This window comes from Phaseolus vulgaris, chromosome 7 (assembly GCF_051622355.1).
Source record: "Phaseolus vulgaris cultivar YP4 chromosome 7, ASM5162235v1, whole genome shotgun sequence".
In the NCBI taxonomy this organism is placed as follows: domain Eukaryota; kingdom Viridiplantae; phylum Streptophyta; class Magnoliopsida; order Fabales; family Fabaceae; genus Phaseolus; species Phaseolus vulgaris.
Window position 1 is genome coordinate 54,758,965 of NC_143504.1, and position 22,701 is coordinate 54,781,665.

General features: G+C 32.5%; 1 protein-coding gene and 1 pseudogene across 2 annotated transcripts; both read left to right on the forward strand.

Annotated features, from left to right (window-relative positions):
- Window positions 1-1,163: 1,163 nt before the first annotated feature.
- Window positions 1,164-6,882, forward strand: LOC150026001 (glycinol 4-dimethylallyltransferase-like). 2 transcript variants are annotated; one of them, XM_090304611.1, is made up of 11 exons: window positions 1,164-1,231; window positions 1,377-1,460; window positions 1,912-1,986; window positions 2,550-2,633; window positions 2,716-2,805; window positions 3,256-3,357; window positions 3,533-3,628; window positions 3,722-3,793; window positions 3,883-3,981; window positions 4,308-4,412; window positions 6,614-6,882. In XM_090304611.1, exons 1-11 carry the CDS (start codon window positions 1,220-1,222, stop codon window positions 6,653-6,655), a joined length of 861 nt encoding a protein of 286 aa, XP_090160737.1. In that variant the 5' UTR covers window positions 1,164-1,219; the 3' UTR covers window positions 6,656-6,882. The 2 variants fall into 2 exon arrangements, with proteins under 2 accessions (XP_090160737.1, XP_090160736.1); XM_090304610.1 differs by lacking the exon at window positions 1,164-1,231.
- Window positions 6,883-7,087: 205 nt separating this feature from the next.
- LOC137829427 (glycinol 4-dimethylallyltransferase-like) lies at window positions 7,088-16,971 on the forward strand (annotated as a pseudogene).
- Window positions 16,972-22,701: the final 5,730 nt, after the last annotated feature.

The following is a 22,701-nucleotide window of genomic DNA, read 5'->3' on the forward strand; positions in this document are numbered from 1 at the left end:
TTATTTAATAATAAAAGTTACTTTATATATCAATAATTTTTTGAGTTATAAAATATATTTAATTTAGTTAATATAATAATTAATTATTTTTATATTTAACATTAATTATTATTTAATTATTTTCTTACATACAAGTATTAAATGATTAAAAAATTTGTTTTAACTTTTTCTCTTTGTTCGAACCTTGTAGGATCTTATTTACATTGATGGGCTCTTTTAGCTTATAATATATATTATAAAAATCTACGCAATTGACAATGTCTTACCAGACATTTTAAATGTTTACATTATAATATTTTATTAAAACCTAAACTATTAAATGTTGACTATGTTCGTGGCGTATGAATTTGTATCTTCAATTAAATTTGATCTCTCAAGAATAATAAAATCTCAAAGAGTTTTTTTTTCTATAAAATCTCCCATTCCTCTCTTCTCTTCTACATGCTACAGGGGTATTTAGAAATTCTTGCCTATTCTATAGAGTGAAGTGTGTGCACTGTTACCATGGATAGGGCACATGTTATATCTTCTCCAAACGTCTCTTCAGTTATAAGTGGTATCTATACTCACTGTGGTCTAATTTGGTCAATTTTTCATTGCAAAATTATTTGATGAGAAATATGTGGAAACATGGTAATTGTAGGTGCAAATTTTTGGAGCAGGAAACTCTCCAGCAATAGTATTTACTATGCAAGTATGTCTCATCACTTATTCCCTATTTCCTTTCACTAACCTTTATTTCTTTATTTTATTACCTTTCTCCCTTTCTCACTCTTTCACATCTTTTTCTTCATCAATTAGCTGAAATGTGTTAATAGAATAACAAATTCTCAAAGTTATTATTCTCTCAATCATCGTCTTGTGATTTTGTAGCAATAGTTTTAAAGTAGGAATATACTTTTTTTTTTGTCATGGACATTATAATACAACTTCAAACACAATTGGCACATTAGGTTGTCGAGGATCCGAAGTTTCTCAACACAAAATAAAAGCTCAAATACAATATAATTATTTGAGGTTTCAGCAATCAACCTTTAATCATTATTACAATAGCATCGAAGGAAGATCAACAAATGAAGAAAACAAGACAAAATATATTGTGAAAGCTGTCACTCTACCTTCTCCTGAGTCAGAATCTCAACGTTTCAACTTCAAAAATAGTGTGGACTCTGTCAAAAATTTCTTGACTGTTTTGTACCAATTTATTTAACCCTATGCAATGTATGGTCAAGTAAGTAAAACTTTTTTTATTATTCTCATAATTAATATTCAAAAGTTATGGTCAATAGTGAATTTTGTTCCTTTATATTCAATACTTATTTAGTTAATATATAATAGCCTGTTGTTTTAAATTAACTTCATCTGTATTTTACTAGTTTTGCACTACAATTTCTGCGTCTCTCATTGCAGTAGAAAGACTCTCAGATATATCTCCATTATTTTTTATTGGTTTGCTACAGGTGAGACTTCAAATATATTGTTTTTTTTTAAAGTAGATTTTTCGATCTCAAGTTTGAGAGATAGAATCAATAACTGTATTCGAGATATTGTTCAATTTGAAGGTCAGTGTTACATATCGATTTTATTCTTAAAAGGCACTTTGGAGGGTTGAGGGAGGAAGATGTATTTAAACTACCCTTGACCTCGACTCCTAAGCGATATAAGACTATATTGTTCGAACCGGAATAAGCCCCCCTGTCGAAGGCTAAGGAAAAGAGTTTACGATTCCCACAAATGACGTCTTTTAAGGATAAAACCGTGATGGAACACTAATCTCCAAAACGAATAATACCTTGAATGCGGTGATGGACCCTAATAATGCTATCTCTCGAATTTGAGATTGAAACAGACTCAAAGTTACCCTTTAATCTTAATAATACATTATTTATGACTTTTTTTTTAATGTTTCAGGCTTTGCTACCTCACTTGTTTATGATTTTTTATGTTAATGGTGTGAATCAAGTGTTTGACTTTGAGATAGATAAGGTATGAAACTTATTATAAATATAAAAAAATTAGATACTGATAATTTTTTTTTTACTATATATATTCCATAAAAAAATGATGAAAACATTGTTATGGTATAAGATTTATCTGGACTAAGTTTACACAAGAACATCACTCGTACAACAATTTGAACAATTTATATAACTTTTGCTACCAGACTCCTTTTCATAACTGAGGCTAACTAACGTACTCTTATCCTTTTCTTAACGGGGGTACGTCACAAAAAATTTACCAAAAACCTAACTATTCTTCTTATTTTAATTAATTAAGTTTATGGACATTACAGTAGTTTGACATTTATTTTATATATAACTGAATTAATTAAAACAAGATAAAATATAAATGGATTTTTGTTATAGTTTATTAATGTACTTCAACCAAAAAAAGGTGAGAATATTTAAGATGTCACTTTATAGTTTATTGTAAAAAAAAAAAAGTAATCCCTTTATAATTTTGAATGTGGTTTTTATAGTTTAGAAAGGTTATGGAGAAAGTAGATATTGGTTCTTATAACTAATATATAATTACATGTTTTATTGCAGATAAACAAACCATATCTTCCATTGGCATCTGGGAAATTATCCTTTAGAAACGGTGTCTTTATTGTTGCCTCATCTGCAATTTTGGTGCCATATAGATTCATCCCTTTCTTTAATAATACCTTTTAAGAGGAGATTCACAGAGTAATTGTTTTATTCTCTTTTACAGTCTTTAGGGTTTCACTTGATGATAGGTTCTCCGGCATTGATTTCAAACATCTTGTTGAACTTTATATTATGGACCGGCTATTCTGTCAATGTAAGTTCTTTTTAATTGCATTTTTCCCCTTAAAATATGTTTTAAGATATATAAGTATGAAAAGGTCATTGGTTTGTAGTTGTTGTCTTTATATACTTGCTTATGAAATATTATTTATGGATAAATAAGATAGGTTGACCATTTGATCATTCACTATATACAAAATAGTTACGTCTTTTACGTTATTTGATTTCAATGCTGTTTTTGTTGTGTATGATGATAGTAGGAGTGTAGGTTTCTTATAAAGACTTTTTTATATTACAGAAATACTTCATATTTATTTATTTGTTTTTTTCTTATAAAAAAAATGTTTTCCCATCTTATATATCCAAACTCAAACGTTAATTATCGAAAACTGTTATTTTAAAAAATGTATTTTTTTTAAATATAAGAAATAGTAATTTTAATATTTATATTTATATTTGATAAGACTGTTTTGAAAATCTTCAGGCGCCTTTCTTACGATGGAAGCAATATCCGGTGGCTTCAGCATTAATCGTATTTGTTTGTTGGACATTCATATTTCCAATTACATACTTCCTCCATATGCAGGTTCTCTCCTTTAACTAATCATGCATCCTTAGTTTTCAACAACCATCTCTTAGCTATGTTTTTTAACGAATAATAACAAATCTTCATCCCCAGTACTTTAATTTCATTACATCCACAATTAACCATTTGAAAGTGGTATATTATTTATTTGCTAATTTATGTAACAAATGTTCAGACGTTTGTGTTCAAGAGGCCAGTTGTGTTTACAAGATCATTGATTGTTTCCATGGTATTCAATGCTCTCTACTCTATTGGCTTAGCATTAGCCAAGGTAATGTCTTTATTTTCTCAGAACATATATTTGTTTTCCAACAACAAGCTTTTGTTCCATTAATGTTAAACCTTCAACTGGATTTTTATGTAGGATATACCTGACATAGAAGGAGATAAACAACATGGCATTGATTCTTTCACAATGCGTTTAGGCCAGAAAAAAGTATGTTTCTTATTAACTTCAATATATCTTGGCAGATATGCTTATGCTCTCTTCTGTAATACTTGACTCATTCTAAATATTTTATATAGGTATTTTGGATTTGTGTTTTCCTTTATGAAATGGCATTTGGAGTTGCCTTTTTGGCAGGAGCAACATCTTCATCTCCCGTTTGGATTAAAATTGCCACGGTAATATATCTTTATTATACGTATATATAGTTGGAATTTTAGGTATGCATAATTTTTGTTTTGTTTTTTTTCCTCAACATGGAGTTTGATTTTGATAAACATTTGTTTTATAATAATCCTCTGTTTTTTTTCTAATAAATTAAGCAGATTTTTACTTGTTTATATATATGTCTAATCTGTTTTATTTTAAAAATAATTTATTTTATTTTATTTTACGAAGTAAATTCTGTCTACTTCTCTAAGAATTTAAAAAATTGCTTATCTTAAAAATACTTTATTTTAAACTTTTGAACACTATTTAAAGTTGAATGTGTGGTATGTTTTAGAGTCTGGGAAGTTTTGTTCTTGCTTCAATTCTGTGGTACCAGACCAAATATGTAGATGTCACAAATCCAGCTTCCACTAGATCCTTCTACAAATTCATCTGGAAGGTAATTCTTTTATTTACCATTTGATAGTTCAATATTCAGATTATAATGTTGGGAAAAACGGGTAATTTTCCCACTAAAACAGAACCCTAAGAGAGCTACCCGACAAATAATATTGAATAAATAAAGCGAAATAATAAAAGAGATAAAGAGGAAAAAACACACCCGAAAATTGTTGAGTTCGGCCTGTTTAGCCTAATCTCCGAGCACAGCAAAAACAACTCACTTTTATTATTATGAGAGAAGATATTACAAATTGGGATATATCACAGTGAAGGAGAGGATGTTAATATATAACCCTCAAACCTCCTTTACAAACAATGAACCCACCGATGTGGAACTTGGGTTAAGCCAAAATCAACAAATCTCCACCTTGGCTTAATTTCAAGTCTCACTTAAAACAAATATTCTCAAAACATAACAAAAACAAACTTTGCAGTGCTTCAAATTTGCGCCTCCGGGCGCCAACTTCAAATGTGCAAAATATTAACCAAGTCTAAACAATGTTCAAACTTGGCCCTTGTAACCACCTTGCATTGTAGCGAACATCTTCTTTATTAGAAAATTCTTCTTTCTTTGCAAATACCCATTTGCACCCAATTGCTTTCTTACCTTTTGGTAATTGTGCCAACTTCCACGTCTTGTTCTTCTTCAAAGACTGCATCTCCTCTTCCATCGCACCCGCCCAATTACCACTCTCTGAACTCAGAATGGCTTCTGGGTAAGTGGATGGAATGTCATCAACAACTGGAAGTGCATAGGCAACCATATCCATGAAACGAGCAGGCTTCTGAATATCTCGTCTCTGTCTTCTAACTGCAATTGGCGCTGATTGTTGTTGAGATTCTTGGGTAGGAACCTCTTCCTCATCTGACTCTTCTTCTGCCATAGGAGAGTCACTTGTGGTATTTCGTGTTGGAATCACCACTGTCTGCTCAAACTCCACCTGCTTCCGGGCACACTCCACCTGTTGTGAAGTACTATCAGCTCCTTCTGGATTTACCTTCCTTAACATGGAAAATTCATCAAAGGTAACATCCGTGCTGATAATCGTCTTCTTTGCCTCTAGACACCACAAACGGTATCCCTTCACTCCAGGACTAAAGCCCATGAAAAGAGCCTTCTTTGCCCGTGGATCCAACTTTGATTCAATCACATGATAATATGCAATAGAACCAAAAACATGCAAAGAATCATAATCAGTTGCAGGTTTTCCAGACCATACCTCTAACGGGGTTTTGCCATCTATAGCAGATGATGGCAAACGATTGACGAGATGTTGAGCGTATGTCATAGCCTCAGCCCAAAACTCTCTGCCTAACTCAACATTAGACAACATACAACGAACTTTCTCCACAAGTGTCTTATTCATACGCTCTGAAACCCCATTCTGCTGTGGTGTTTTTCTAACAGTGAAGTGCTGAACTATGCCACAACAATCTTGGCATACCTTCAGGAACGGATCACTCTTGTATTCTCCTCCATTTTCTGTTCGGAGAACCTTAATCTTCCTTCCTGTCTGGTTTTCAACTTGAGCTTTCCACTTAAGGAAAATTTCAAGCACATCATTTTTGTTCTTCATAGTAAACACCCAAACTCTCCTGGAAAAATCATCAACAAAAGTGACAAAATAATGCCTACCTTCACATCTGAATGCACATAATAAAAGAGATAAAGAGGAAAAAACACACCCGAAAAATGTTAACGGAGTTCGGCCTGTTTAGCCTAATCTCCGAGCACAGCAAAAACAACTCACTTTTATTATTATGAGAGAAGATATTACAAATTGGGATATATCACAGTGAAGGAGAGGATGTTAATATATAACCCTCAAACCTCCTTTACAAACAATGAACCCACCGATGTGGAACTTGGGTTAAGCCAAAATCAACATATAACTCAAAGGAAACAAAAAGGAAACAGTAATCTAAGTAATTTTCCAACTGTTTTTGGAGACAAGGTTAGTTAATTTCTATTGTCTTCCAATTTCCAAATTAAATTCAAAACCCTGATATAAATTTCTTAATTAAAATGTAAAATGATGTAATTAATCATATATTAAACTAATTTCAGCTTTTAGTTAAAAATTCAATATAATTAAAAGCTTAGAACAACATGACCTATTTCCACTTTATCTATGATTTCGAAATTTGTGTACTAAATTATGTATTATTCAAAGTGGTTTATGATGTTTTTTTTTGCAGTTGTTGATGGGAGCATACTTTCTCCTGCCTTTAATTAGATGATGGTGTCACTGAAGATTAAAACAACGTTTGCAACACATGCCACAGAGTAACATAGACCCTTCGCATTTAAAATTTATTTAAACAATAAAAATTACACATATATGTGTTCCCTAGATATACGATGAGTTTTGTATCATTAAAATTTTCTGTTTCTATGTCGAGTTTTATGTGTATAGACACATCTTTCATAAGTGAAATAAGAAAATAGAGGCAACATGTTATGATAAGATTATGTTTAATGCAATGAGTTCTTTAAGAATATGAGTGACATGTAATTGGTGAGTTTCTTCTCTGCTGCAAAGAGTAATTTTATAAATACACTCAACTTAAAATTGTAATTCATATAAAATCGTGTAAAATATGAATTATTTATTAAAAATTACATATCAATTAGAAATAAACAGATCTCAGTTTGTGAAGTGATTAAAAACCATGGCTAGTAGGACCTATAACAGAGGTGAGTCTAGGCTTCACAAATTTAGCCCTCACAACCCTTACAAAATTGATATATCAGCCAAAGTACATACTCTCTATTTCTTTCTTTTCAATTTATTCAAATATATAAACTGCACATTGGTCATTATGCATTTCCAACACAGTTCTTCTGCAGACAGAATGATGCCACTGTTTACTGCTGTCAAAGAAGTTGTGCACACATGAATGCAGCTTCCCAAAATCTCCACTGCAAAAATCTTTCAATTTTTTGATCTTGATTGGCTTGTGTTAGATTTCAAGTCCACAGCAACTAGTTAGTGTTCCATAAATTCTTTCCATCACTCCAAGCCATTCCTTCTTCTCTTTTCCATTCGCCTCCTTATTCAGTGCCAACATCTGTGCCAAATTGCTACTACACAAACAACCTCACAGTCCCTGCACCAACCTTTCCCCTACTCCTGCTCTGCAGTTGCAAGCCCCGATCCTGCCCAAACAGTTGCTGAGAACTGTTCTGCAACTTGAGCATCATAGCCAACAACTTTTACAGTTCCACATCCTATAAACAGCAACAGGATTTGGTATTTTCATTTGACTTCTTTTGATTCATTTCAGCAACAATTACCTTAAATTTGTGGTATAAAATTAAGTTAAACTTAAAGTTAATATTTTTTTACATCATATCAAAATTATTTAGAGTTTTTTTTATAATAGTTTATTGGATTTAACTGTCAAAAATTATGTAAATTAATTTCATAATGTGACTCATAAAATAGATTTTTAGACTTTGGACTTGAATATAATTTAATAAAATGAAAGATTCATTGATTAATGTGAGAAATTATATATATATATATATATATATATATTATAAAACTTAATCTGATGAAGATTGGAAAAGAATAGAAATGAGGTTTTGCAAAGAAGGTTGTTGGCTATCAATAAAAGGTGTAACAAAAAACAGAATTGCCAAAAGATATATTAAGAAAAAAATATTAAAGAAATTGCTCACAAAAGACTCTTATGGATAAAGGTAGGTGTCTATCTCTATTATAATTAAATATGATGGGTAAGAATCAAAGTTTCTAAGATCCTTAAAATAATAATGTATATTATTGTTTATTATTGCAAGCTTCTACTTTTACATGTGGTATAAGAGCATAGTTGCTCAAATTTATGATTTTCCATGAATGATGTTTTTTCCAATTTTATGAACCCTAATTTTAAAATTACGAATATTGTAAAGAAAATAATATCATTTTAGGATAATTTTGATGGTTTAAGTTATCCCTTCATTCATGTTGCATTATGAATTGATTTCAAATTAAAATAATGAAAAAATCTCAAGTCTTCAATCAAATCATAAATTATGAATTTTTGTTTTATTTTAAATGCAAGAAGAAAAGATTATGATAAATAAAAAGTAAGGACACAAATATATATTTTATATGAATGATATTATTTCTAGGATTTATCTCTGTATTTCTATTGCATTATAAATTGATTTCAAATTAAAATAATGAAAAAATCTCAAGTCTTCCATCACATCATAAATCATGAATTTTTGTCTTATTTTAAATACAAGATGAAAAGATTATGATAAATAAAAAGTAAGGGCATAAATATATATTTGTATATATTTTATATGAATGATGTTATTTTTTGAATTCTTTGTAAGAAATATTTGTAATCACCAAAGTGATCAAATCTTTATGTTTTATTTAATTCTAAATTACTGATGAATTTTATTTCAATTAATGATATTATTTATAGAATTATTTGTATGATAGATTTGTAATCACCAAAGTGATGAAATCTTAATGTTTTATTTAATTCTAAATTATTGATGAATTTTATTTCAATTAATGATATTATTTATGGAATTATTTGTATGATAGATTTGTAATCACCAAAGTGATCAAATCTTTATGTTTTATTTAATTCAAAATTATTGATGAATTTTATTTCAATTACAAATAGAATGGATGTTGAATTATTTATTTATGGGTAAATTGAAATTCATTATTTTAAGGAATTTGTGGATCACCCAAAGGTTGATTAATTGTCCTTATAATTAATGGATATGATTGTTGGTAGTGAGTATGTGTTATTAGTTTTTTTGTATATCCAAAGATAACAAGTGTTTCAAGATTAAGGATTTTGAGGATTTAAAATATTTTATTGATCTTGAAATAACAAGAAGTAAGAGAGGTTTAATGATGAATCAAAGGAAATATGCACGAAAATTGTTAACAAATGCATGTCTTTTATCTTGCAAACTTGCAATTACTTCAATTGATAATCATGCAAAATTATCTTATACGGGAAGTGTTTCTTTCATATATGTCCAAACATAAAGAAGATTGATTGGAAGACTTATGTATCTCACATAATAACTGATTTGACATAACTGTGCAAGAACTTTTAAAATTTCTTGTTAAGCTTGTAATTACTCACTATAATGCAGCAATTAGAATTCTCAGATATATTAAAGGAGCGTCTTGGTTTATTTTTCTCTTCCAACACTTCTCATTTAAAAGCCTTTTGTGGTAGTGTTGATGCACCTATAGTGATTCAAGACAACCAGTAACTGACTTTAGTGAGTATCTTGGGAATTCCCTCATATCTAAGAAATTAAATAAGAAATGAACAATATCAAAAGAGTTCATGTGAAGCTGAATATAGGACAATGACCACGGTTACATGTGAAATTCAATGGCTAACTTATCTTTTTCAAAATTTCAAAGTTTCTTTTGAGCAGCCATCTCTTTTATACTGTGACAATAACTCAACAAGATACATTGCAGAAATCCAGTTTGTTAGGAGCGTACGAAACACATAGAAATAAATTGTCACATTGTTAGAGAAAAATTGAATAAGGGTCTCATACATTTACTCCCTATTTCTACCTCAAAGCAACTTAGTGACATTTATTCTAAAGTCTAAGTCCTTAATCTTTTAAGAGTATTTGTTCCAGGTTGGGTCTCAACAATATTTGGTCATCAACTTGTGGGGGTAACAAATGATATGGATACAAGGTTTCTAGAAAGAAGCTAATATTAATTTTTTTTTTCTTTTTTAATTATCCGTTGTTTCTCTTTGTACATATGTCTAGCCTTTGTTTTATCTTTCATTATTCTAGCCTATGTTGACTTTTTATTTAAATCATTTTTCTTTAATTAGACCTAGAATAAGTGTATTGCTTTTTATATATTTAGACTTTATGTTTTGATGTAAGTATTCTCGTTTTTAAAGTTAAAATACGCAGTTAATTTTATTTTTTATATGGGTTGAAGCATTCCTATATCTATTTATTTTTTATTTTCTGTTAATAAAAAAATAGTGAAATGTTTAACTAACCTTATAATATCTTATTTATCATTATAACGGGCTATTTTAGCTTTTGGATATATATTATAAAAGTCTATGCAATTTACGTTATTAATTTATTAAAATCTAAACTACTAAATCCTATTAGAAAAGTCTTTTAGATTTTTCTTATATGTGGCTGTTATGCTTGGTATGATTATTTTGCCAGGATTTACCTACAAAATGTTAACTATGTGCGTCGGGCATCAATCTCTCTGCCAACCAAATTTGATCTCTGCGTAAGAATAATCAAATTTCACGGAATCCTTTTGTCTATAAAATCTCTCATTCCTCTCTTCTCTTCTACATTCTACAGGGATATCTATAAGTTCTTACCAGTTCTGTTCTGCAGAGTGTAGTGTACTCTCTGACCACAGTTTCAAGTTTTCATGGATATGGCACATGTTATATCTTCTCCTAACATTTCTCATTTCCTCACTCTTTCACATTTTTTTTTCTCAATTTGGTGAAATGTGTTAATAGAATAATAAATTATTAATATTTAAATTAATTTCTAATATTAATAAATAATTTATAAATTGATATTTAATTAGTTATCAAGTTTTAATTCAAATAATTAGTAATTAAAATTTTGAAATAGTTAATTAAATACCAAGAAACTATTTACAATAATTTTTTAATCTTTAAAATAATATTTAATTTAATTAATATAATAATTAATTCATTTTTATTTTAAAATTAATTTTTATTTAATAATTTCTAATAATGTGCACGTGTATACATGTTTATGCTTAAATTTCCGTTATAAATTGAAACTCCGTTTATATTACAGTCATTACTAAAAACTTAATCACTTGGATTAATCCTATTTATAATATATTTTTATAATTAAATGTTAACCATTTTGATCCAACTTTTTAAAATTATTGTGCTGTTTTATCTCATTATAATAATAATAATTTATAATATGTTTAATTAAAAATTGAGTATACAAATTATAAGAAATGGATCATCATGAATATTTTAGTATACATTTAATTTATTTATTGAAGTATATCTTATAAACAAGTTAAAAGTAATGATTTTATTAATGTTCAGTTAAAATTTTAAAAGATTCATGGTTAAGGATAAAAATTATAAAACACATGATGACCGAAACATAAAAAGTTTACAACAGTCTTTAATTGGATGTAATACTTACTGGACTTATTTATATTTGATGATAACTAGATTTCTGACAGAATTTCTATTTACTATAATAATTTTGATGTTAACATTAAATATTACAGTAGTACTTATTCAATAATTCATTTATGAGTGTTACCTTTACTGTCATTAGGATATTAAGGGTTTATTAAATAACAATTTTCTAACATATATTTATGTAAGTGGAATATTTTGAATTAATTTTAAGTCAAAGTCAAAGTCATATTCTAAAATTAATTTTCACTTAAATTTTCTAGTTGTCCTCAAAAGAAAATTTCTTTCAAAATTAAAGTAAACCTTTCCGACAATATATGTGAAAATAAAAATAAAAATCTACCGTTAAAGTTGACTTTGACTTTGTATTTAATAGCATCTAACTATATATTAAATTACTTTGACTTTGACTTTAATAGCATCTAAGCATATATAGAAGTGATAATTGGGCCCTCATGCTATTTTTTTCCAAAATAGAATTCATTCATTTTTTAATAAAATATAATGTCTTTTTTTATTAATAGATAAAATAAATATTTTCAAAATTGTGAAAAGCATATGTGAATAAGTTTTCTTTTTTTACAAATACTTAAAGAGAAGAAAAGAAAAGCGAAAGATGAAATAAAAATCTGCATAATTTTTAAATGAATTAAAAATCAGAATTAGAGAAAAGAAATATGAAATAAGTTTTATAAATTACCTTACGTATAAACTTATTTTATTTTATTTCTTTTAAGATTATGGAGAAGTTACCCAAACAAATATTAAGTTTTTCAAATCAGTTAAAGATGTTATCATAAATATTATGCATTACATTAATCCATTTTTTTATTTTCACTAATTTTATAAACTAAAAAAAATTAATTTCTAAATTAGTTTCTATTATTGTTAAATAGTTTCTAAATTGATATCTAATTAGTAACCAAAGTTTTAGAGACCAAATTTAGAAACTAAATAATTGATAGTTAAAACTTGGTTGCTAATTAGATACCAATTTAGAAAATATTTAACAATAATAAAAGCAAATTTAGAAACCAATTTTTTATTTAGTTTCTAAAATGGTATCTAATTTAGTTACTATTGCAACACATTATTTTGGCCTCTAAAAATTGATTTCTATTTCATGATTTTCTTGTAGTGTTCTAAGTGACTCTTGAATTAGACTCTCTTTTAAAACCAAAATTTTCCATATGAAGGTTTTCTTAAGGTTTTCTCCAAGAAAAATATAGACTTTTATTTTACCACGATTTCTTTTATTTAAATTTTCAAAGTTATTATTTTTTCAATTCATCATCTCTTGTCATGATTTAGTAGCAATACTTTTAAAATAGGAATACATTTTTATTGTGCATGAATATTTATAATACAGCTTTAAAAACACGCTAGGTCTTGGAGGATCAAAAGCTTCTCAACACAAAATAAAAGCTCAAATACAATATAATCCTTTAAAATTTCAACAATCATCTTTTAATCATCATTTTAAAAGTATTGAAGGAGGACAAACATATAAAGAAAGCAATACAAAATATGTTGTGAAAGTTGTCAGTGTACCATCTTCAGAGTCAGACTCTCAACCTTCCATCTTCGAAAACACTATGGACTCGATCAAAAATTTCTTGACTATTTTATACCAATTTATGTATCCTTACAAAGTTTATGGTCAAGTCAGTACAACTTCTATATTACTCTCATAATTAATATTAAAAAGTTATGGTAAATACTGAATTATTCCTTAAATTTGTATTCAATACTTATTTGGTTTAAATTAACTTTATTCGCATTTTACTAGTTTTCTGCTACAATTTCCGCGTCCCTCATTGCAGTAGAAAGACTATCCGATATATCTTCATTATTTTTTATTGGTTTGCTACAGGTGAGACTTCAAATATATTGTTTTTTTTATATAAAAAAAAAAGTAGACAATTGAAAACTACCCTTTAATCTCAATAATACACTTTTTATGACTGTTTTTTTTTTAAATGTTTCAGGCTTTGTTACCTCACTTGTTTATGTGAATGGTGTGAATGGTGTGAATCAAGTGTTGGACTTTGAGATAGATAAGGTATGAAACTTACTATAAATAAAAAAAAATAGATCACTGATAAATTATTTTATTATATATATATATACTCTATAAAAAAATATGAAAACATTGTTGTGGTATAAGATTTATCTAGAGTTAAATATTCAGAAACATATAAAGACTAAGTTTACAAGAACATCACTCGTACAACAATTTAAACAATTTATATAACTTTTGCTACTAAACTCCTTTTCATAATTGAGGCTTACTAACATACTCCTACCTTTTCTTAATGGGGGTACGTCCCCAAAAGTCTACCAAAAACCTAATTATTCTTCTAATTTTAATTAATTAAGTTTATGGACATTACAGTAGTTTGACATTTAATTTATATATAACTGAATTCATTAAAATAAGAGAAAATATAGTTGGATTTTTGTTACAGTTTATTAATGTTATTCAGCAAAAAAAAAGGTGAGAATATTTAAGAAGTCACTTTATAATTTCTTGTAAAAAAGGTAATCCCTTTATAATTTTGAATCTGGTTTTTATAGCTTAAAAAGCTTTTGGAGAAAGTAGATATTGGTTCTGATAACTAATCTATAATTACATGTTTTATTGCAGATAAACAAACCATATCTTCCATTGGCATCTGGGAAATTATCCTTCAGAAATTGTGTCTTTATTGTTGCCTCATCTCTAATTTTGGTGCCATATTGATTCATCCCTTTCTAGAATAATACTTTTTATAAGATGATGTTCAGAGACAAAGGAGAGTTATTGTTTTATTCTCTTTTACAGGGTTTTGGGCTTAACTTGATGATAGGTATATAAGTATGAAAAGGTCAGTGGTTGCAGTTCTGGTCCATGATATACTTACTTATGAAATGTTTTTTATGGATAAATAAGATAGGTTAACCATTTAATCATTGATCACTATAAATTTCCCCCACCTTGCATATCCAAACTCAAACGTTAAGTATCGAAAACTGTCAATTTTAAAAATATCTTTTATGCTAAATGGTATAAAAAGTCTTGTAAAAAAACTCATACTCTTTTGAAATTCATTATTCAGATACTAATTAAGCTACTAAATGAACATATATGAATATTTTCTAACAAAACACAGTAATAAGAAAAGCTCATTTTAATATTTGTATTTACATTTGATAACACTCTTTTGAAACTCTTCAGGCGCCTTTCTTACGATGGAAGCAATACCCGGTGGTTGCAGCATTATTCATATTTGTTACTTGGACAATTATATTTCCAATTACATACTTCCTTCATATGCAGGTTCTCTCCTTCAATTACATCCTTAGTTTTTGAAAAACCATGTCTTAGCTTATGTTTTTGAACGAATATAACAAACCTTCATCCCAAGATTTTTGCTTTAATTTCATTAGATCCACAATCAACCATTTCAATACACCAATCAGAGATTGATTTAAAGCATGAGTGGGAAAGTTGAAGAAATGATGAAGATGTTAAAAAGAAGAATTACTGACTTACATATTTATATATTGAAAATAATCTATAATAGTTATAACTATCATGATTTCAATAACTAAGAGCCTTGTTGGAGATCTCACATTGACTAGATATTAGAGCCTTTCATAGTATATAAGTGGGTGCAAACCTCACTCCATTGAACCAGTTTTATGGGGTTGAATTAGGCTTAAAGTTCACTTTGTAATATAATATGTACTTGAATACATTTTCTCCAAATCATCCTAGGAAATGATACATTGTATAAATGTAACATAACAACTTGAAAGTGGTATATTATTTATTTGCTAATTCCTGTAACAAATGTTCAGACGTTTGTGTTGAAGAGGCCAGTTGTGTTTCCAAGATCACTGATTGTTTCTATGTTATTCATGGCTTTCTACTCTGCTGGTATAGCATTATCCAAGGTAAAATCTCTTTATTTGTTTTCTAACATCAAGCTTTTGTTCCATTAATGTTAAACCTTCAACTGGATTTATATGTAGGATATACCTGACATAGAAGGAGATAAACAACATGGCATTGAGTCTTTCTCAATGCGTTTAGGCCAGAAAAAAGTATGTTCTTATTAAATTCAATATATCTTGGCAGATATGCTTATGCTCTCTTCTGTAACACTTGACTCATTCTAAATATTTTATATAGGTATTTTGGATTTGTGTTTTCCTTTATGAAATGGCATTTGGAGTTGCCTTTTTGGCAGGAGCAACATCTTCATTTCCCTTTTGGATTAAAATTGTCACGGTATATATCTTTATTATATATATATATATATATATATATATATATAGGTTGAGATTTTAGGTATGCATATTTTTTTTGTTTTTTTTTCCTCAACATTGAGTTTGATTTTGATAAACAATTGTTCTAAAATAATACGCTGTTTTATTTGAGTATTTTTTTTTCTAATAAATTAAGCAGATTTTTACTTGTTTTATATATATATATATATATATATATATATATATTCTGTTTTATTTTAAAAATAAATAGTTTCATTTTTCTTTTCAACCAGTCTATGCATACGAAGTTTCTTAGAGTCCAACAAACTCCATTATGTTTAATATGGCTTGCTTATGATATGCCATAAATCTATATTTAGACAAAAAAAAATTCTCTAGAATGTCTTTTTTGCGTCGATTATTCCAACTTTTTAATGTGGATGTGAAGGGAAAAAATTTATCTTTAAAATAAGCATTATTTTAGGACAGAGCATATATTTATTGTTTTTTTCATATCCTTAAAAATGAAAATAAACTTATTTAAACTTTTGAAAACTATTTAAAAGTTTAATGTTTGCTATGTTTTAGATTCTGGGAAGTTTTGTTCTAGCTTCAATTCTCTGGTACCATACCAAATATGTAGATGTGACAAATCCAGCTTCCACCAGATCCTTCTACTCATTGAACTGGAAGGTAATTCTTTTTATTTACCATTTCATAGTTCAATATTCAGATTATAATTCAAAGGAAACAGTTATCTAATTATTTTTCAACTGTTTTCGGAAACAATGTTAGCTTATTTCTATTATTTTTCCAATTTCCAAATTAAATTCAAACCTTTACATAAATTTCTTAATTGAAATGTAAAAATATGTAATTAATCATATATTAAACTAATTTAATCTCTTAGTTAAAAATTTAATATAATTTAAACCTTCGAACAAACCAGCACATGAACTATTGCCACTTTATCTATATATTATTTCGAAATTTGTGTATTAAATTATGTTATTATTCAAAGTGGAACATCATAATTTGTTTTGCAGTTGTTGATAGGAGCATACTTTCTCCTGCCTTTAATTAGACGATGGTGTCACTGAAGATTAAAACAACGTTTGCAACACATGCCACGTAATAACATAGACCCTTCGCATCTAAAAGTTTATTTAAGTAATAAAAATTACAGATATATGTGTTCCCTATATATACGATGAGTTTTGTATCATTAAGATTTTCTGTATCTATATAGAGCTTTATGTCTACAGACACATCTTTCATAAGTGGAATAAGAAAATAGAAGCAACATGTTATGATAAGATTATGTTTAATGAAATGAGTTCTTTAAGAATATGAGTGACAAGTAATTATCTATGTAGCACATATAATCATACTGACACCGATACGAATTGGATACGAATATACATATAATTTCTATAATGTAGGACGTGGATCTATATATATTATAGAATTATGAATTATATAAATTGACAATAAAGATTTATGTGCACAAGTATGTTTCAGATTATTTGTTGGAACAGAAAGATGTTTTCCATGACTGGTTCACAAGGATTGTTTCTTATTTTTATAATCATAATTGTACCTGAGTGGAGAGATGGGGCCCAGGCACGGTCGGTTGACGTGGTGTAATTGCTGACGTGTCGATCTTCTTCTCCTTCAGTCGGTTGTTCCTTCTTGTTGTCTCCTTCGGTCGGGCGGGGGAGGGTACCTGCGAAGGCACTCCGACGCTCAAGTAAGTATGAGATTCTAAGTGTGGTTTAGTAAGTCTATGAAAAACGTACCTTTCTCTAGCTTGAGCACCGTATTTATAGGATTGCCTAATGGGCTTTCTACCCCTTGGGCTCAGGGTGGTTATGGATAGGTTTTACCAATCGTGCTCCGGAATACCTGGGGAATATATCTTCTTCACACGCGTATTCCTTATTTTTCGGAGTTGTATTTTAACTACCTTAGTTTTGTCACGCGCCCTCACATTTATTATGAGTTCGGTCGGTCGGTCGACCACGTGTGTTCGTCCGGCACCTGCCGGTACACTTGCCCCCCAGGCTCGAGGTGAATAAATGCCGAAGAGTCGTGATGATTGTTGTGTCTTTCGAGGTGTCAGGCATTAAATGTAACGGTATGACGGGACGCTCGCTTTTGGTCGAAGACGGCGGAGATGAATCCGGCGGTGTGGATTAAATGACGTTTCGAATTCCGGCTGATATGGGTCGTAGGATGAGATGGAATCTAACGGATGGGGGTGAGAGGGAAATGCTATAAATAGCGTCCCCAGTTGCAGAGAGATCACGTTTCATTGAGTTCGGCATCCGAGTTGCTCCGATTGTCGAGTCCACACTGCGAGTTGTTGCGCTGTACGAACCATAGTTGCCGACCGAGGTGTTAATTTGTGAACGAAAGGTTAGTTATGTCGCAACTTTCTTCAAATAGAGTAGGGAGCAGAGAGTCGGGTGAGAGTGGGGAGTCATCGTCCGGAAGTGACGAAAGTACGAGTGGGTCCATGGGTCCGAGCTATGAGTGGGTAGATATTAGCGTTAGGAATACACCCACTGTCTTTAAAAAACCGGACGACCTTGATAAAGTGATAGCTAGGGCCCCCGTCGTGCGGTCGGGTTTACCTTCAGATATTCTCATTGCTGAAATATGTGGGTACACCGACCGTGTCTGTCATGGAAGGGAGAATGCTCCGGTAGATTTCTTTTATGTTTATAGTACGTTATTCGCTGATTTGAAAGTGACATTGTCGTTCGATGAGTTCACGATGGATGTGCTACGGTTTCCCAACCTAGCTCCAACCCAAATTCATCCGAACTCATGGGCGTGCATGCAGGCCTTCCGAATGGTGTGTCAACTTTTTGACTTGACGCCCAGAGCGGAAGTGTTTTTATTTTATTACAACACACATTCGTCCAACCCCGTAAGTTGGGTGTCATTGACCAGCCGTCCGGGGGAGTGTGCGTTTTGCGGCCTTCACCACGTCCTACAAGAACTTCAAGGAACGATATTTCAAGATATTTGTAGAGCCGGACGGCCGAGAGTATTTTTATAATAATGGTGTTACCAAGTTTCCATTCCATTGGACCCAGAATCCGACTGTGCTTAACGCGAGTTCTCGTACGGCTCTGTCGGCTTTGGATAAGGCCGTTATGGTGGTGTTTGACCAACTCCCTCACAAGTTACCTACGAGGGAGATAATTTCGTTATATGCGTCGTCCGATCCCTGGGCGGATTTTATTGGTATGTGATTGTAAATTTGGTTTGACTGAATAACTTCATTAATAGTGTTTAATTCCTGTGTGTTTTGCAGAAATCATGAGTCGTGTGGACGCTTCTTTGCATGAGTATATGAATAAGTTGCGTCAGAGCAGGGATGGTCAGTCGGCCTTTGTCGACACGGCCGGGCCATTGGCAGCCATTCCGTCCACAACGGTTCCTGTGGCGGGGGCCTCGACTGCTGCGAAGAAAAGGGGTCGGCCCCCGAAGTGAATTCATGAGGGCCGAGCTGGGCCATCCCGTACGGCCTCTGAGCCAATGCTGTTGGCGGTAGGCCTGGACATAGCGGCTCACTTGCAGGCAGAGCTGACTGCCGAAGAGAATGAGGTTTTTGCCACCATCCCGACAACTAAACTGATGGTGGAAACATTAGAGTTGCAAAGTCGGGCGCTTATGGCAAGCCAGACGGTGGTTGAAGAGCTGGAGAGAGTGATGACCGTTACCATACCTCGGTTAAAGAAGGATGTGACCGAGGCCACTCAAGCCACTAAGATGTCGGCCGAGAAGGCAGAGAGGTTGAAGGTTCAGTTGGAGGAGAAGCAGACGGCCTTAAAAGCGCAAGAGGAACTCACGAAGAGTCTTGAGGCGCAACTGAAAGAAGGAGCCGACCGGGAGGAGGCATTGAAGGCGGAAGTGGCAAAGTGTCAGGACTTCATGCTTCGCATTAGCGAAGAATACTTCCAGTTAGGCATCCAACAAGTGGCTTGTCTGCACGGTGCGCCCCTGGAGGACGACCGGTATGATATTGAGAAATTGGTGGTCGATGGAAAGCTTGTGCCGACCAACCCTGGTGACATCAATGAGGAGGCTGAGGTGGAGACTCCGGGACCACAGCCGGACGCCTCGTTTGAAGAATTAATGAATATTTCATAGATAATTGTTGGACCCGGCATGTGGGCATCGTACAATGATTTTATTTTGGATGTAATTTTTTACTTGCTGATCGACCGAATTGGTATATTTTAACCTTGTGTTTGCTGTTTAGATTTTTATTTGGATGCCAGACGAGGCGTAGTTGATTTCGTTAGTAACGATGCGAACGCCGAACGAGCAATAAATAATTGCGATTTCGTTAAAGTAGTAAGTTAATTCTGATGCCGAACGAGGCATAAATAATTCAAATTACGTTAAAGTAATAATTCAGATGCCGAACGAGGCATAAATAATTCAAATTACGTTAAAGTAATAATTCAGATGCCGGACGAGGCATAAATTGAGTAATAAAAGGAATAGGAGATTTGGATTTTAATTTATAGTGCCTCGTTAAAACCTTCTCGGTCGTAAACCCTCCTTAGGGAAAAACCGACCGAGCGAGGAAAGAGTACACTTTTATTATTAAGTTCAACTGTAATAAAATTTGAGATGCGTGGCATTCCACGTTCTCGGTATGTCCTTCCCAGATAAATGTTCTAAGTAATAGGCTTCGCTGGCTGTCGTATCTGCTATGCGAAATGGTCCTTCCCAATTGCTAGAGAACTTGCCTCCTTCCTTCCGGGCGCTACTCCGCATTCGCCATACTAAGTCGCCTTTGTGGAATTGTCTCGGTTTGACCTTGGAGTTGTATCGTCTGGCCGCCCGAATTTTGCATGTTCTTCTCTGATTCTACACTTGTCCCGAGAGACTTTCCTTGTTTAGATCAAGATCAAGGGTTTGTCGGCAGAGAGAAGGTTCTCCAATCTCCACGGGAATCATAGCTTCAGTAGCATATGTCAGGCTGTACGGCGTCTCTTGTGTAGTCGTCTGCGGAGTACAGCAGTATGCCCATAGGACCTCTAAGAGTTCTTCCGTCCAGTTACCCTTGGCTGGGCCGAGACGTTTCTTGAGTTCGTTCAGGATGACTTTGTTTGCAGCTTCTACTTGTCCGTTTGTCTGCGGATGTTCGACTGAACTGGCGATGTGTTTGATGTGGAGCTTCTTGTAAAATTCAGATAACGTCCGGTCGGTGAATTGCCGACCGTTATCGGTGATGATGATCTGTGGAAGCCCGAAGCGGCAAACGATATTTTTCCATACGAAATTTTGAACATTGCGGGCGGTGATCGCAGTCAGAGGCTCGACTTCGATCCACTTTGTGAAGTAATCAATGCCGACCAGTAAGAATTTACACTGGCCTTTACCGGGGGCAAAAGGGCCAATGATGTCCATACCCCATTGGACAAACGGCCAAGGTGATAGCATAAAATGGAGTTCCTCAGGTTTTTGGTGGGATAAAGTGCCAAACTCTTGGCATTTAAGACATTTTTGGACGAAACTGGTGCAATCGCCTTGGACGGTCGGCCAGTAGTATTCGGCTCAGAATACTTTGACTGCCATTGTTCGTGCGCCAGAGTGAGTTCCGCAAATTCCTTCGTGCAACTCTCGGACGACATAGGAAGCTTGGTCAGGCGTCAAACATTTAAGGAGTGTTCGGGTATAACCTCGGCGGTAAAGGTCGTCGCCAATTAAGACAAAACGGGCGGCCTGCAACTTCATGGTTTTTTCGCCGAGAGGACTACATGTGCCGTCGAGTAAATATTGCTTGATTGGGATAATCCAAGTAGATTACGCGTCGGTCGTTAGGCATTCCTGTAGGTCGATGCTTGGGCGTGCAAGCGTAACATGGATGACCGACCTATGCATTCCTTTACACTTCGTGGTTGCTAACCGGGACAAGGCGTCCGCGCGAGTATTGTGATCGCGCCGAACGTGCTGCATAGAAATTTCAGAAAAGGTGCTCATTGACTGTTTGACTAAGTGATAGTATCGCTGTAAAAAGTTTTCTCGGACTTCATATTCGTCGTTAAGTTGACCGATGACTAGCTTGGAATCACTTTTACAAATTAACTTGGTGATTTCCAATTCTTGAGCGAGGCGTAGACCGGCTAAAATGGCTTCATATTCGGCCTGATTGTTTGAAGTTTTGAAGTCGAATTTTAGGGCTTGCTCGATGACAATCTCGCCAGGGCCTTCTAAAACGACTCCAGCGCCGCACGACTTTTCGTTGGAGGAGCCGTCCACGTATAGGATCCACGATGAGTGTTTAGTCTCGGCTGAAGAAGGAGTGAGTTCGGTTGCGAAATCAGCAAGAGCTTGCGACTTGATGGTCCCTCGTGGTTGGTACTGAATATGGAATTCGGATAGTTCTATCGTCCATCCGATCATTTGTCCGGCTAAATCTGGTTTAGTGAGAATCTTTACTATGGGGTAATTTGTCCGAACAATAATGCAATGATTTTGGAAATACATCCGCATTCGTCGGGCGGTAATAACGAGAGCCATAGCTACTTTTTCGATCGTTTGGTATCGGATTTCGACGCCATGGAGGGCGCGGCTGACGAAATAAACTAGTCGTTCTTCAAAATTAATTTCTTGCACTAAGACGGAACTGAGGGCTTCGTGTGAAACGGCGAGGTAGACTATAATGGGCTCTCGGACGTCCGGTTTCTGGATGACCAGCGAGAAAGATAGAAAATTTTTCAATTGGAGGAAAATCTCTTCGCATTCGGTCGACCACTCAAAGCGGGATGCTTTTTTCAATAGTCGAACGATGGGTCTAGTTC